Source organism: Acipenser ruthenus, chromosome 3 (assembly GCF_902713425.1).
Source record: "Acipenser ruthenus chromosome 3, fAciRut3.2 maternal haplotype, whole genome shotgun sequence".
In the NCBI taxonomy this organism is placed as follows: domain Eukaryota; kingdom Metazoa; phylum Chordata; class Actinopteri; order Acipenseriformes; family Acipenseridae; genus Acipenser; species Acipenser ruthenus.
This window is the reverse complement of record NC_081191.1, coordinates 58,813,319-58,830,300: the sequence shown is the minus strand read 5'-3', so window position 1 is coordinate 58,830,300 and position 16,982 is coordinate 58,813,319. Positions and strand designations below refer to the sequence as shown.

Sequence of the window (16,982 nt, the reverse complement as noted above, 5' to 3'; positions counted from 1 at the left end):
TCACAATAATCCTTGTATTTTGGATCAAAGTAATCCTGATCTCCTCTTTAAATTCTGAACTCTGTGCATGGCTAATTTGCATGTCAACCTCCTCCTTTCCCCTTCATTTGTATGACATTGGGTGAAAAAGAGGGTAAATTAAACTAAGCCAATGGAAACCCGAAATGTATAGGGCCATTTTTCATTTGGCTCAAGCACAATGTCTTGAGTAAAATTAGAACCCACATGGAAACTCCCCCATTATTACAGATGAGTAACTTTATGCAGGACATAAATAGTTTCTGTAAAGGTTCCAAAAAGTTTTTGTCATTTTCACAAGAAGGTAAAATAAGCAAAAGTTACAGGGGGAACCATAACAATTCCACACATTATATTTTTCAATGCAGACCCAGCACTTGCATCTTGAATACACATCACATTTATAAATTGTGGAAACTTAACTTATATGCTGTAGCTCATATCTCATTTTTGATAAGGTCTAATATATTAATATTCAACACATGTTAAATGAGGGGGTTCCTGCTAGAATGGAGTAACCCACATTATCCAATATGAAATAAAGTACCAATAATTTCACACAGTGCTTTGGTGCTCTTGAATTGCAAGTGTAACACCCATTAAAAATGTGTGTATGTATTTTATTTTTCCCTCTTCCCTTCTCTCGCCTGTGCCGTTTCGTTTTGGTTCTGTTTATCTGTACAGCTGGTGTGCGAGCTGCTATGTACTGTCTAACTGTTCTAGTGCACGGTGTTCACGTGAACAACTCGTGTTGCCTGTGTTACTGTGCATGATCGGGCAGAGCGTACTGTGAGCGCCTCCGCTCACCCCCCCTATTCTCCTTTTTCACTGGGTTTTAATGGAACGTTGCCTGTATTTTTGTGGCACAATAATATTAATAGTTATGGAATACATTTTACATAAACCAATCAGAACACAGAGTGCCCAGGGATAGCAACCGTTGCCTGGGACGTTAACAAAAACTTATGACCCCACACAAACAGAGGCAGTCAGATAAACGAGGCAGACTAACAGAACGCGACAGTTCTTTCCGTACCCTTTTAGCCAGCACAATATTAGGCAACTTTAAAAAGGACTGTGACATTCTGGGACAGCACTACGGGACTCATCATCTACCGGAGAGCATTTCGTCTGCGCTGGTTTTTCCTTTTCTCCAGGGAGCTTAACTTTTCTTCTTCTGTTCATCTGGAGCCTGGCTGTTAACGGTTCTGCTGTAGTTGTGAAGACAGAGTTGCTGTCTGATCGTCGGGACCGAGAGAGAGAGACGGCGTCATGAGTGAACGGGTTGTTCTTGTTTTTTTTTTTTCCATCTTCCATCTTTTTTTTTGTGTAACTAAGTAAGAAGGAAGTTTTAATATTTTGTTATTGTTGTTCTGTGCTGCTGGAGATTTTTTGAGTCTAGGAACTGCGTTTAATGCGAAAGGACTGTGTTTTGTTGTTGTTGTTGTTAACATTTTTGTGGATTACAAAGTTTTAAATTCTTTCTGGGACCTCCAACTGTTTTTTTCTCGTCAAGTGCACCAACTATACCGATAAAATTTAAGCGTTTTAATTTAATTAGGACTGTAAAATAAATATATATATATATATATATTTGTGTTGTGTAAGTTTCCCTAATATTATTGTGGGTTTTTTTTTTGGTTTTCATAATTGGTAATCGCCTTGGCAATTTTATTTGAGGATTGTGTTTTAATTGTCGATTTTACTGTTTGAAATTCTAGCCTTTTGGGAACTGCATTGATAGTTGGGACGGGGGTTAATTTTATTTATTATTTTATTTGTACGGAAATGTCAAAAACTGTTTTTATTGTGTGTTCGACCACGGAAAATAAAATAAATGTTTTTTTTTGGAAACTAAAAACTTTTGTATATTTGTTTTATTAGTATAGTAATTTTTTATATTACTATTAGGTGTACCGTAACACTGGCATTATTAATATTTAGTTTAAATACCCTAGTAGTATTATCGAATGTGTATCACTATACTACCATTATTTTCATCTGCGCTTATAGTATACTGCAAATTCTGGTTACCATACAGTGTTTTAATTGAATTACATTGCATTATATATGGATTATTACTGAATTTGGGGCTTAAATTTATTTGTCCTGGGTAATTGCTATAGGGCACTTTTGTTTAAGTGTGTTGGCATCATCCAGGTGGAGGCACCACATCAAAAGAACCAATTCATTTAATTGAAAACGACATCAATAGGTTACGTAAGTGAGCTTTCAGCCAGTTCAACATTCTACGGCTGAGAACCAGGATCATCTTGTTTAACTTTATCAACCTATTTAAAATTCAGTGTTAAATCCCATTCAATTACATCTGGACTGCAGCAAACAAATTAATTTTAGGCCTTGTTTATCTGTGCTCTGCTGGCAGAGCGACCATGGTGGGGTTACATAAAGAATGATGAGACACTGATTAACTTAGATGTTAAGTTTATTTTTTATTATAAGTTAAACAAATAAATAACTTTTAAAAGACATATTTTGGCAGTCGTCACATTTCGTACTCCCATTTTTAAAGTTGAAATTTAAAATCCTATAATACAAGGTGTCCTCTATGTTCTTCTCTTTGGTTTTGCTTGCTCCTCCTCCACGGCTTTGTGTTTCCCAGCAGCCCTCTTGTTTAAGGAGTAAGTTTCCTTTGTCTGGCAGCTGACCCGTATCTTTGGAGTTTCTACACGGACACTCTCCTGGCTTTCATTACAGATATTCTTTTCCCACATGTCCTTCAATGTCTGGTAGAAAACCTGTCTCCAGTCCTGCTCTAAGTGTACTTGCAGAGACGCCAGGCTCCTGTAGTGTCAATGGCCCGGTCCACACTATGCCTTTAAACCGAATAAGTTGCCTTAAACCGTCTTAAAAGTCTACACTACGCAGAGTTTAATACCGTACTCGAGAACCGGACTCGAGACCACCTCAGGGGTAGTCTCGAGTCCGGTTCTAAATAGATCACATCAGGTAGTGCGGTTTGTCAGAAGTGTGGATGCTGTAATACCTAACTACATTTTGTGTATCCCAAAATGCTTTCTGGTATGTTTTGGCGTGTAGACATTACAAACAGTACTCAGAACAGGCGCCTGAAGGAGTTGAGAATAACTATCAATACTGCTGTACCTTATACAATTTCTGAGGCTTGCTGTAAAATGATGAATCATGGAGCAACGTGATCAGATGCCGAAATCAAAGCACTTTGATATCTAGAGCGATGAAATCAGTCAAGAAGAACTATGTTCAAAATGAAACACACACATTATGATAAAATGTACCATGTGTTTTTAAGAAACAAAGCCATAATGTTCATGCTAAGAAGCGCTATGCCTTCTGTGGGCACAGGCTCCCTATTGGGAAGATTGTAAACAGACAGTCCCACAGTCCATTGCGCTCCTAGGAACTGTAACCCAACTATTTTAATATTGTTTGCACGCATTAAGCCTGACTAAACATGAAACGGTACTTTAGTGTGGACGCTTTGAGCTGGATTAATGAAAACGTTTTTGAGTACGGTTCTCGAGATCGGTTATGTAGTGTGGACAGGGCCGAAGACAGCCAGCACACTTTGCTCTCATTGCCTACCCATTCTTTGCCTACTCAGCCTTTGTCATCTTCTTCCTCATCGGTCAGGAGTCCAGCATCTCTCAGACGAGCTTTAAGGAGGCGCATGTGAAGTTTTGACTCAACTTGTCTCAGTTTTGTCAGTTGACTGTTCTCCTCTGCCAGACGTATTTCAACTTGTGATCTTTCAGTCTCTTTTTGAACTAAAATCTTATATTGACTGTCACCTTCTCCTGATGGTGTAGTGCGATACAGGCGCCTCTTTCTTACATCTGAATGTACATTTTCCTGTGAACTGTCATGGGTACCAGATCTAGAGGGAAAGGCTAATGAATCTTCAACTATGGGGGGTGGAGGACCATCTTGGTGGATTGGCAGTGAGGGATGCCATTGTAAAGAACAACTTCTAGAAGGATCCTCCATTAAATATTTGACCATTTATTTTGACGTACACATTAATATATGTGATATGAAATAAATATGTAATTTCCCCCCCCCATCTTTATTTCTACATAGCACACAAACACGCATTTAACCCTTTGCACTCCATTTATTCAGCACGTCTCAGGTGCGTCAGGTTCAATTTATTTTCACACGCGCAGTTTATTTTAGACGTTCTGTTTAAAAGTATTTTTTTTCACAGAAAAACTGGTTTAAAAGGCACTGAATATCAACAGGACACTCAGTACTGCATCTCCAGCCCCGCCCCACCCCTTGTTCGCTGTATTTTTCACATACGTCTTAATAATAGTACATACCAATAAATCATCTCCTGATCACTCGTTTTATCACCAAACACCTCATTATTTTATTACTATAACATCTAAAAAAAGCTCTGCAAATGTCTGTGATATTCTTTGAGCGCTGGATGCTGAAGCAGCTATCTTGTCTGTTTATGCCTGTGTTATCTATGTGGTGTCGGGGCTATCTGTATTCATGAGATACACCCATCATTTTTTTATTTTTTGTTTTTTTCAGCTTCTCTCGGCTCCTATCGGTCTCACTCGGCCATTGAATGGTTTTCTCGGCTTTTTCCAGAGAAAAAACGACTAGAGACCTGTTTTTACGTCTTTTTGATGATGTCGGACCTTGGACCGGGAAGGGAAAATTGCAATGTCAGACCAGATCCGACATAGGACCGCAAAGGGTTAAAAATAAACAAATTGTTGAACATCATCTGTATAAAAAAATAAAACGCTTTTTTATTAAAGCTATACCACTAAATACGTGTTTTACTTTTTGCTTGCATGGATACAAAACTTAAATAAATATGTAAATATTATAACACACTATATAGTGTGTGTTTGCTATGACAATTCAAACAAAATATCAATGTTCTATGATCATTTAAAAGCTAAATCCAGGATTTGGAAACTTGTTGTCTTTCTGAAAGGAGACTCCACCATCAATCATATACGTTACCAGTTAAATAGGTCTCTCAGCCCACAAACCCATGTTGTTTCTTTGTTTGGTCCTCCTCCTCCCATACCTCCACCCTACAGCATGCCTTGTCTAGAGGGAAGGTGGCCCAAGTACCACTTGTCCTGCTCACTGGCCAAGCCATTCTTAATCACTGTATTGCATTCAACTTAGCTCGGCCAGCATAAGGGCGGCTATCGAGCTCCAATGGATAAAGCCATAGGCCAAAGTTTAAATGCGATTGCATTTATGTATCTGTCAGCTATCATGTTCATGTCGGGCATAACTGTTTGCCAATTGTTCATGTACCCGTCAGGCATATCTTTTGCAATCAATAAATTCATTTTCTTACTATTAAGTGGATGTCTCCTTTCTGAACACAACAATCGTGGTATTTTGGATCAAAGTAATCCTGACCTCCTCTTTAAATTCTGAAAAACCCAACTGCAAAATTTAAAGCGTGATTAAAAGTGCGACTGGATTAACAAAATGAAATCCGGATCACAGTAATCACCCAATTTCACAATATAATCCAGATCAAAATGTGGAAATCCGATTACCAAAGTTTTGAAAAACTGGCCCCAGATGATCAGATTCAGGATCTTCCACCACCACTTCTACACTGTTGACGAGGGACTCTGAGCTGACCTGTATCTTTGGAGTTTCTACATAGACATTCTCATGACTTTCATTACAGGTCCTCCAACTTCCGGTAGAAAACCCTGCAGATGAACCCGTCTCCAGCCCTGCTCCAAGTGTATTTGCAGAGATGCCAGGCTCCAGCAGTATCGAAGACAGCCAGCACACTTATAATGGCTCTCATTGCCTACCCATTCTTTGGTGGAGTGGGACCAGATGAATCTGGCATCCAGATAATGAAATTCAGGATCATCCACCACCACCTCCACAGTGCTGATGAGGGACCCTGAGCTTGAATCGCAGGTCTTCTCCTCTGTGCTTATGCAGGATGGGTACTCCAAAGACCAACATCTTCGGTTAGTTTCCGGGGGTCCTCGAATAGGCCGGTAGGAAGAGGACAGTATGGGGCTGAGTCCAGAGGAACCTAAGCTACCCGCCCTCATCAAATCCAGCAAAGTTTCATCTAGCCATGCCGTTTCTGAAGCCCATGAAGCTAGCTGGCAAGTAGGAATGCACCTTGCCGTGACCACACAGGGCATCTGTCTCATCAGTGGGCCTGCTGGTACAGAGGGGCAAGTGGCTGAAGAGGAATGGCTAGAAATGGAGGAGGTGTGGCTGGATTGTGACGAGTAGCCTTCAGACCCGTGGGCCCGGCACTGGAACACAGGACTGCTTGCAGAGGCAGAAGAGGTGAATGAGACTGGCCCCTCAGGTGGTCCTGAAAACCAGGGGTAGATCCTACAAATCCTGCAGGGAATATTAAAAATGCATCAATATATATATAAACCCTTAAATCTAAACATTTTACTATAAATTCATATTTTGTTTGTAGAGAGTATCTTATTGATGTAATCTCATGTGGTTTGGGTGAGAGGTCCAGTGGTTTTCACCACTCAATTTATTATAAAGCACAAAAACAGACATTGTACTCAAGTGCTACTTTTAAAAACAATAGTATGTTGTACAAAGGTTAAGGTATACTGTAATTTTGACAAATGCTAAACAGTGACTGGCTGATTTCTAATCAGTGATTTAAGGGTTTGTATGTCCTACCTAAAATAAAGTAGGGGGGTAAGCCATAACTACTTTAAAATGCATTCACAGAATTGGGAGTTTAAGCTTGTTAAATATAGAGTGGAGGTACTGTCTGAATTGTGTCCTTTTTGTTCAATTTTGTTTAATTTGTGATCTTATTTAAAAACTGAGGGCTGGGAAGCCCTGAACACACAGAGGGTTAAAATGACAGGTGTAAAATTATACTTTTACAATGAGACAGTTAGACTTCAAATGCAAGGTAGGGCTACCATTTAACTGCAGAGGTAAGTAAAACTGGTTTTAAGCACAAAAGAAAAATCAAAAGAATGCTGATTAACAACCAAGTTTCTAATACGAAATGTAATTTGTTTTTGAGTATTCCCCTTAATTAAAATAAACAAAATATATAATCCAAGAAAAGCTTACCTGAAAGATCGTCATCTCCAAATTCGAATATAGTAAATGGATCCCCTAGTAATAGGCTTCTTGGGGTGAAAAATATCATTGGTGAGTTCGTGTTTGGCACTAATTCCATAAACCTGTCTGCTTTGTATCCCAAAGTATACAAATGTTAAGAATCCCAGATTCTGTCATGACATCACAGACACAGGCAGTGACATCATAAAAGGTTTAAAAGGCAACATGTTTTTGCATTTTTTTGAACCATGACAACTATCCTGGAATGTGTTTTCATTCAAAACAGTCTAGAGAAAGATCACAAAGATTGTTCATGTGGTTGAAAACAATGAATGTCTGTTTTAATAAAACATTTAGAAGCTGTCTTTTGCAAAATTTGTGGATAACCAAAAGATTGTTAAACTTACTGGAAATTAAATTTTTTTTATGATTTCAAACTAGTTTCTACTAGCAATCTTATATTAAATTACGTCATTAGGCGTTCTAGCTCATTACATCCATAGGCATCAGTGGGTACAGTTAACCTTAACCTTGGAAAACACCACTGATTATAATTTCCTATTAAAAGGAAAAAATGAACAATATCAAATTTTAATAAAATACTTTTAAATTGAGATGATTTTATATTCCTTCAAACACAAAAACAAATTAAAAGCTTTGCAAATAATCAGTTTGTTACCAGCTTGATTGTCAGCTTAATAAACCAAATTAGGCCAGGGAGAAATGTTTTGACCATTTGAGATAATAACCTCTCACAAGCTATTCATACGTGTGGAAAGCAATTATATTTAAAATCTTACCTTCAAAGAGAGAATATGGTCTATCTGGAATACGGCACCCATGCGTCCCATAATCTAAACACCACTCCGCAAACTAGAAAACAAAAATGAGCATGACGTCTAAGGATGTACCACAAGGCCCTGGGTGTTCTATTTGTTTGAATAAAGCTCTATTCCTTTCTACAATTCAAATAACACATTTTATACATTCAACCTGATGCATACATATGACTACATTTTTCGAAATACTTCGATTGTAGAATTTACCCTTATAAATAATAATTTCCTTGCCGTGTGGTATTGAAACTGAGCTTGGGAGATGCATGTTTGTTCATCTTCTATCAGATATGCTCTTTCTTAGTCTTTTAATTGCAATACCTCCAAGGTAATCTGCCAGAGCAATTAGGACATACAATGGTGATGCATGATGGCTCTTGCTGAAACCTATTATCTCCCCTGATTGTTCTCCCTGGCTTCTTGTTGGTTTTCTTTGGGGAGACTGCATGTTGGGACTCATGAAAATCAGCAGTCCCGGGTGCACTGCAAAGGCAGTAATAGGGTGGCTGCTGTGATTACTTGCATTGGCTGCTCTGCCAATCGTCCTGAATCGTCAGAATCGTGTTCTGACTGGTAAAAGGTCAAACAGCAGATTTAGGCACACAGTCAATTCAACTATTTATTTATTTACTCACAAAAGCGTGGTCATAGTTTGTATTTAAACACTGCTTAGCTTTGGTAACTACTGGCGAAGTCCAAGATGTACATACATGACACTAGCTTGTACAGCCTTAACACACTGTAAGTTATACATTATGTGCATACAGTAGGTGCTAAAGACCAACAGATTTAGTTAGGGTTTATTTGAGCTTTGTAAATCAGCCCTGCCTGACAACAATAGCTGTTGGAAGTAGCAAGCAGGTCTAAATCAGTTGTCAGTTGAGATATTGTTTGTTTTTCCTTTTACGCATTTATAATGTAGTATTTTGTTGTATCATTAACAAATATTAAAAAAGCTACTAACATGTCTGAGGACAATAGCTCTGTTAGTGTATTATTATTATTATTATTATTATTATTATTATTATTATTATTATTATGGAATAGGGCTAATATACACCCAACTGTGCACAGTGAGGCTGTAGTACTTCGATCAAGTGTTGAAAATAACATTGTAAAACAGAATACAAAAAAAAGTTACTTTATTTTTTAACAATTAATTATTACATATATTTTTACTAAGAATTGGAGTAGAAAATTCGTTTGGAGGGTTGGATGATTTCCTTGTCACTCAAGAGCCTAATTACAAGATGCATGTCACATTATTCTGCTTTTCTGCACATTTCTCCATCTTTTGCGGATAAAATTTGAAATCCACAGGCTATTGTTGTTTGTTCTGTTGTGTTCATGTGCTGGTGGTACAGTTTTATCATGAACCCAGGGGCAATCTTATACACAGACCTCACGCCACCACCATGTATAATAAAACTGTAAAACACAAAGCTTATAGGAAATTATCCTTTACCATGTATTACATAAGGAATCGTGTACACCCAACTGGACATAAGTCTGTAAATCCTTCAAGGGTTCCTGGTGACTCATAAACCACAAGAGCAAAACAGCTTACCTTGCAGGCTCTGTACAGGTACTTCTTATCTTGAGTTAGGCTGTACATCGACAGGAAGGAGTAGCCGTTTCCTGCTGTCCCGTGACAGATTCCATAGCCTTTTCTCAGCAATCCCCTTTGCCAGATCACCTCACTGCATTCCACTGCATCCTTCAGGTACTTCTCCTCTTTAAACACCTGGGAATGATATGACATGTGCAGTGGTGGCCACTCATGTTGTGCATCAACTTAAACCTTTTAGTTACTCTTAACATTTACTGTTTTACTGTTTTGTCACCTTAATATGATTACCTATTCCAAGTCAGTTATTAAGATTTAATAATTTAACTTAATTAAAATGTTCTTCTTTTTTTTTTTCTTTTAATTAAAAGTTAGCTTGTTTACATGCATGTAATTTTGTATCCTCAGTTCCGTAGCTGTTATTAGTGATTTGTTTAATTACTAGCTTTGATAATCAGGGCCCAGGGTCATGACGTCTCCAAGACAGTAATTTAGAACTATGTGTTTGAGGGCTAGAATTTTTCATATTAAGGCTAGGGTGATCAAATTGTTTTATAACAATCAATGGTTAAACTATATTTATCATTTCATTAAACTATGCATTTTACGAAAATGTATATTTTTTAGTAAAAAGTCTCTGAGAAATTGTGCATTTATCTGATTTAATTCAAAATAGAATGTAAGCTTAAGCTATATTGATATTTTACTCAAACACCGTCACCTAAGCCCCAATATTACTATTATTGATATCACCAATTACATTTCAAGCACAAATGTCATCTTTCGAGTAATATTAAATGTAATAACATGCCACTAGATGTCACTGTGAATTCCCTGTTTCTTTCATAAAGGTTTTTGTTGCTTTGTTTAATTACAAACTGAATATTAGGATGTAAGGGCCTTAGTTTTTAACATTTTTTTTTAAATCACAAAAGGGTGGAGCGAAAATGTTACTTGGGCTGATAAAAGCACTGTGAAAAGCATTACACATTAAGTATAATTAAGGCTCCAGTCAGTGTTGACTGGAACTGAACTTATGCTGTGCATAAATAACGTCTTTTAAAGCATATTTTAATGTAATAAATGTAGTTTGCTACATTTCTCAGCTGTTAAAAGATAATTCAAAGTTTAATAACATGTCAAAATGTTCTGCTAACACTATAGAAAAAATAACAGAAAGTTATTAAAAGTTTCATGAATGTCAGTAAGCAAGTTCAAGTTCTGTTTCGTTTCGTTTAACCCTTTCAGGACCAAGCATTTTTCAGTGGGATGCTCCCCCAGGACCAGGTGTTTTTTGGCTGTAGTTGACTCTCTTCCTATAAAAATTCACTAAAAATTCTATTTTTTACAGTAGCATCTTGGAAATGGTGTCCTTTTTTTTTTTTTTTTAAGAACACTCTGGGAACATTATAAAGTACTTCAGAAACCATATAAATATTATGCTTTTTTTTCAACACAATATACACATATATATATATTTTTTGTTTAAGTTAAGTACTGTACTGCAAAGTACGATGGGCCCTGTAAGTCATCAGAACAAAGTGCTTTTTTTATCGTGTTTACACGGTCACGGTCCTAGAAGTCCACTTCAGTATGATCGTGTTAACACGATCCCGGTCCTTAAAGGGTTACACTTAGAGCATAGGGATCCAGAGAGCTCTCTACTAACCTTGTAAGCTTGTATAAGCATGTGTATCACTCCAGGAGCCCCGTGACACCAGTGCACTAATCGGTCCGTCTCGTTGCTGAGGGATGATGGGTAGTTTCCAGATCTGAATTTTTTGTGGCGTACATAGTCAATACTGGGTTTAACCAGCTCTGTCAGGACTTCTTGATTCACCTTTGCACTTGGCTGAAAAGAACATCAAAATAAACACTGTAAAATACAAAAAGTGAATCTCAATTTCTTTTTAAAATGTTAAGTTTCATTGTATGTGATAAAAAGGCCTATCTATTTAAACCTTTCTTTTTTGAAAGGGTGTTGTTGGCGTGGATAATTGAAAATACAGCTATGGCCAAAAGTTTTGCATCATCTTATAGAATGAACTAATTTTGCTTCATAAAGTTGAATGAAACCTGCTGAATAATGTTACATTAACATATTGAATTACATACCGCTTTATAGTTTTCCATATACTTTACAAAAAACTGACAAAAATTGAAAAATCTAACATGAAATACTGTACTACTTTATGACTTCCTGTAGACTTGCAATATCATTTTGTAGTTTCTAAATTATGTTCATACATATATATTTTGATATGTTAAAATTATAGGTAATGCAAAACTTTTGGCCATAGTTATATATATATATATACACACAGTACTGTGCAAAAGTTTTAGGCAGGTGTGAAAAAATGCTGTAAAGTAAGAATGCTTTCAAAAATAGACATGTTAATAGATTTTTATCATATTTATCAATTAACTAAATGCAAAGTGAGTGAACAGAAGAAAAATCTAAATCAAATCCACATTTGGTGTGACCACCCTTTGCCTTCAAAACAGCATCAATTCTTCTAGGTACACTTGCACAAAGTCAGGGATTTTGTAGGCATATAGTCAGGTGTATGATTAAACAATTATACCAAACAGGTGCTAATGATCACCAATTCAATATGTAGGTTGAAACACACTCATTAACTGAAACAGAAACAGCTGTGTAGGAGGAATAAAACTGAGTGAGGAACAGCCAAACTCAGCTAACAAGGTGAGGTTGCTGAAGACAGTTTACTGTCAAAAGTCACACACCATGGCAAGACTGAGCACAGCAACAAGACACAAGGTAGTTATACTGCATCAGCAAGGTCTCTCCCAGGCAGAAATTTCAAGGCAGACAGGGGTTTCCAGATTTGCTGTCCAAGCTCTTTTGAAGAAGCACAAAGAAAAGGGCAACGTTGAGGACCGTAGACGCAGTGGTCGGCCAAGGAAACTTACTGCAGCAGATGAAAGACACATCATGCTTACTTCCCTTCGCAATCGGAAGATGTCCAGCAGTGCCATCAGCTCAGAATTGGCAGAAAACAGTGGGACCCTGGTAAACCCATCTACTATCCGGAGAAGTCTGGTCAGAAGTGGCCTTCATGGAAGACTTGCGGCCAAAAAGCCATACCTCCGACGTGGAAACAAGGCCAAGTGACTCAACTATGCACGAAAACACAGGAACTGGGGTGCAGAAAAATGGCAGCAGGTGCTCTGGACTGATGAGTCAAAATTTGAAATATTTGGCTGTAGCAGAAGGCAGTTTGTTCGCCGAAGGGCTGGAAAGCGGTACACGAATGAGTGTCTGCAGGCAACAGTGAAGCATGGTGGAGGTTCCTTGCAAGTTTGGGGCTGCATTTCTGCAAATGGAGTTGGGGATTTGGTCAGAATTAATGGTCTCCTCAATGCTGAGAAGTACAGGCAGACACTTATCCATCATGCAATACCATCAGGGAGGCATCTGATTGGCCCCAAATTTATTCTGCAGCATGACAACGACCCCAAACATACAGCGAAAGTCATTAAGAACTATCTTCAGCGTAAAGAAGAACAAGGAGTCCTGGAAGTGATGGTATGGCCCCCCCAGAGCCCTGATCTCAACATCATCGAGTCTGTCTGGGATTACATGAAGAGAGAGAAGCAACTGAGGCTGCCTAAATCCACAGAAGAAATGTGGTTAGTTCTCCAAGATGTCTGGGCCAACCTACCTGCCGAGTTCCTTCAAAAACTGTGTGCAAGTGTACCTAGAAGAATTGATGCTGTTTTGAAGGCAAAGGGTGGTCACACCAATATTGATTTGATGTAGATTTTTCTTCTGTTCACTCACTTTGCATTTTGTTAATTGATAAATATAAACTATTAACATGTCTATTTTTGAAAGCATTCTTACTTTACAGCATTTTTTCACACCTGCCTAAAACTTTTGCACAGTACTGTATATATATATATATATATATATATATATATATATATATATATATATATATATATATATATACATATACACAGACGTGCTCAAGTTTGTTGGTACCCCTCCACAAAAAACGAAGAATGCACAATTTTCTCTGAAATAACTTGAAACTGACAAAAGTAATTGGCATCCACCATTGTTTATTCCATATTTAATAGAAAACCAGACTTTGGTTTTGATTTTTTATTCAACATAATATTGTAAATAATAAAACAAATGGAAATGGCATGGACAAAAATGATGAGACCGCTAACCTAATATTTTGTTGCACAACCTTTAGAGGCAATCACTGCAAGCAAACGTTTTCTGTAGCTCTCAATGAGACTTCTGCACCTGTTAACAGGTAGTTTGGCCCACTCTTCCTGAGCAAACTGCTCCAGCTGTCTCAGGTTTGATGGGTGCCTTCTCCAGACTGCAAGTTTCAGCTCTTTCCATAGATGTTCGATAGGATTCAGATCAGGACTCATAGAAGGCCACTTCAGAATAGTCCAATGTTTTGTTCTTATCCATTCTTGGGTGCTTTTAGCTGTGTGTTTTGGGTCATTATCCTGTTGGAGGACCCATGACCTGCGACTGAGACAGAGCTTTCTGACACTGGGCAGTACGTTTCGCTCCAGAATGCCTTGTTAGTCTTGAGATTTCATTGTGCCCTGCGCAGATTCAAGGCACCCTGTGCCAGGCGCAGCAAAGCAGCCCCAAAACATAACCGAGCCTCCTCCATGTTTCACTGTAGGTATGGTGTTCTTTTCTTTGAAAGCTTCATTTTTTCATCTGTGAACATAGAGCTGATGTGACTTGCCAAAAAGCTCCAGTTTTGACTCATCTGTCCAAAGGACATTCTCCCAGAAGGATTGTGGCTTGTCAATATGCATTTTAGGAAATTTCAGTCTGGCTTTTTTATGTTTTTCTTTCAAAAGTGGAGTCCTCCTGGGTCTTCTTCCATGGAGCCCACATTTGCTCAAAAAGCGACGGATGGTGTGATCAGAAACTGACGTACCTTCACCTTGGAGTTCAGCTTGTATCTCTTTGGCAGTTATCCTTGGTTCTTTTTCTACCATTCGCACTATCCTTCTGTTCAATCTGGGGTCGATTTTCCTCTTGCGGCCGCGCCCAGGGAGGTTGGCTACAGTTCCATGGACCTTAAACTTCTTAATAATATTTGAAACTGTTGTCACAGGAACATCAAGCTGCTTGGGGATGGTCTTGTAGCCTTTACCTTTACCATGCTTGTCTATTATTTTCTTTCTGATCTCCTCAGACAACTCTCTCCTTTGCTTTCTCTGGTCCATGTTCAGTGTGGTGCACACAATGATACCAAACAGCACAGTGACTACTTTTTTCCATTTAAATAGTCTGAATGACTGATTACAAGATTGGAGACATGTGTGATACTAATTAAAGAAACTAATTAGTTTGAAATATCACTATAATCCAATTATTTATTATCTTTTCTAAGGGGTACCAACAAATGTGTCCAGGCCATTTTAGAATATCTTTGTAGAATAAGCAATAATTCATCTCTTTTCACAGCTTCTTTGCTTTATTCTATGACATACCAAAGGCATGCAAGTATACATGATAAAATAGCTTTTAATTTCATCACTTTTCAGGAGGAATGAAGCATTATTTCAATGAGCTGTAAGGGTACCAACAAATTTGAGCACGTCTGTATATATATATGTTCAATTCAAGTACTTCATACTCAAAAGCGAATATGTTTTGTGAAATGTTTGTATTATATATTTTAAATATGTAAAAGAATAAAAGGACTGATAACTTTTTATTTTTTTAATTAGGTTTTCAGTTCGTTTCAGTGAAGTCCAAAAATGTATTAATGAAAGTTATTAAAAAAAAAAAAAAAAGTTTTAGTAATTAAAAAATGGATAGTGGTCTACCAGTCTTAATGCTGATTGTGTTGTTTGTTCAGTGACTTGTTCACAGTGTGTTCATTAAATGTATTCAAAACCTCCTGGCTTTGTTAGAGATGAGAGCCCCATGCTTGTGTTAATATTATGATTTGCTGAAATACTGGAAAATTGCTGGAAGTAATCAGTCTGCATACAGTTGTTTGATTTCTACAACTTGTCATTCAAACCGGAGACTAGTTGCTATTCCTGTTCTGGCCGCTCTCTGAGGCCACCAAAGAAAACTTATTTGAGAACCACTGCCGTAGAGTATAAATAAATTACCTACCAATGTCTGAAAATAACATTATTTATTATCACACACATTTATTCTCCACACAGGTTGTATAAAACTATGTGCGCACTGCCTGATTGTATAGTCAGCACCCTGCAGTGTTTATTTACCTGCATGAGCATGCAGTAGATCCCTGCCAGGCCATGGGCTGCTCCCACATACTGTTTCCGATGCCACTCATACAAAAGGGGACACCGTTCTGCTTTTCGTTCTTCTTTGGACAGCTTCTTCCCCGATTCAAGGATAGCATCAACAACCTAAAAAGTATGTATATTCATTTTGAATTCACATACAATAAAACATTTGGTGATAAAGCGCAGAAATCCTCAAATAGCATAATGTACTGTATTGCTCATTACTTAATTCAGAAGGGGACAGGTGACTTTGAATAAACAAGCTACGCTTGTGACATACACATTTCCTACCAAGATTTCCTAGAAAACGAACTGCTAACAAAAGTTGAAAGTATCAGACCCACAAAACATATGTATTTATGGAAGCCCTATTTTACCAACATCAGCCTGGGGATGCATTTAAACTACATCTGAGAGCACATACAGCACAGCAGATGCCAAGTGTACGTAATCATACAAATGCCTGCAGGTATAACTGCATTGAAAGCTGATAAAGTAATGCATCAGGGGGGTGACATTTTTGAAAACAACATCTTGAAGGGACAAAATGCTAGAAAAATCTACTTGCCCCCTCCCCGTCACACAAAACACACACACAAAAAAAATATAACTTGTAGGATTTTGCTTTTATTTAACAAGGAACACAATCAAACAATTAGTAATTAACAGGGCGGATCAAGCCTTGTAGCTTGACTGGTTCACTAAATTCTTGCTTGTCTCTGATGGTTTACTTGATAAAATATCCATGTGTTGGTGAAACTACAAGACCTGTTAAAACCTGCATTTCTAAGCATAAGAGTGCAATTAGACAGGATTTAAATTCCCCCGTAGCGAAACATTTTAAAGGAAGTTAAGCATACGGCATCTATGTTAAGATTTAATGTTATAGAAAAAATGAGGATGCCCACTAGAGGGGGTAACAGACAACAATTGTTGTTATGCCATGAAGCTTTCTGGATTTTTACATTGGATAGCTTGAGCCCTAAGGGACTCAATGAAGAATATGACTTAAGCTGCTTTCTCCGATACTTGATACACAGATACTTGTGCTTGTTAATACAATGATTTAATTGTTGATCACAAGATTTTTTGTGGTATGTGCAGTCATGAATATTTTTGAATATGTTTGGAAAATAGAATTAAATGATGTTGTGAATAAGGTAATATTGAAATGTATGATAAAAGTAAATATACATGTTTTCAAA

The 16,982-nt window shown here is 37.6% G+C and overlaps 1 protein-coding gene across 2 annotated transcripts in view; it reads right to left on the bottom strand.

Moving 5' to 3' along the window:
* LOC117394855 (lanC-like protein 2) overlaps positions 1-16,982 on the bottom strand; it is a 43,526-nt gene that overhangs the window by 2,465 nt on the left and 24,079 nt on the right. Inside the window, exons 6-11 of one of the 2 annotated variants that reach the window (XM_059014397.1) lie at positions 15,754-15,900; positions 11,165-11,347; positions 9,496-9,672; positions 7,893-7,965; positions 7,102-7,160; positions 1,659-6,387 (exon numbers count right to left, since the gene is read on the bottom strand). In XM_059014397.1, the coding sequence (XP_058870380.1) occupies positions 7,147-7,160; positions 7,893-7,965; positions 9,496-9,672; positions 11,165-11,347; positions 15,754-15,900 (594 nt within the window). In that variant the 3' untranslated portion in view covers positions 1,659-6,387; positions 7,102-7,146. Of the gene's footprint in view, positions 1-1,658; positions 6,388-7,101; positions 7,161-7,892; positions 7,966-9,495; positions 9,673-11,164; positions 11,348-15,753; positions 15,901-16,982 lie in introns of those variants that run through there. The other variant, XM_059014389.1, reaches the window with a different exon arrangement.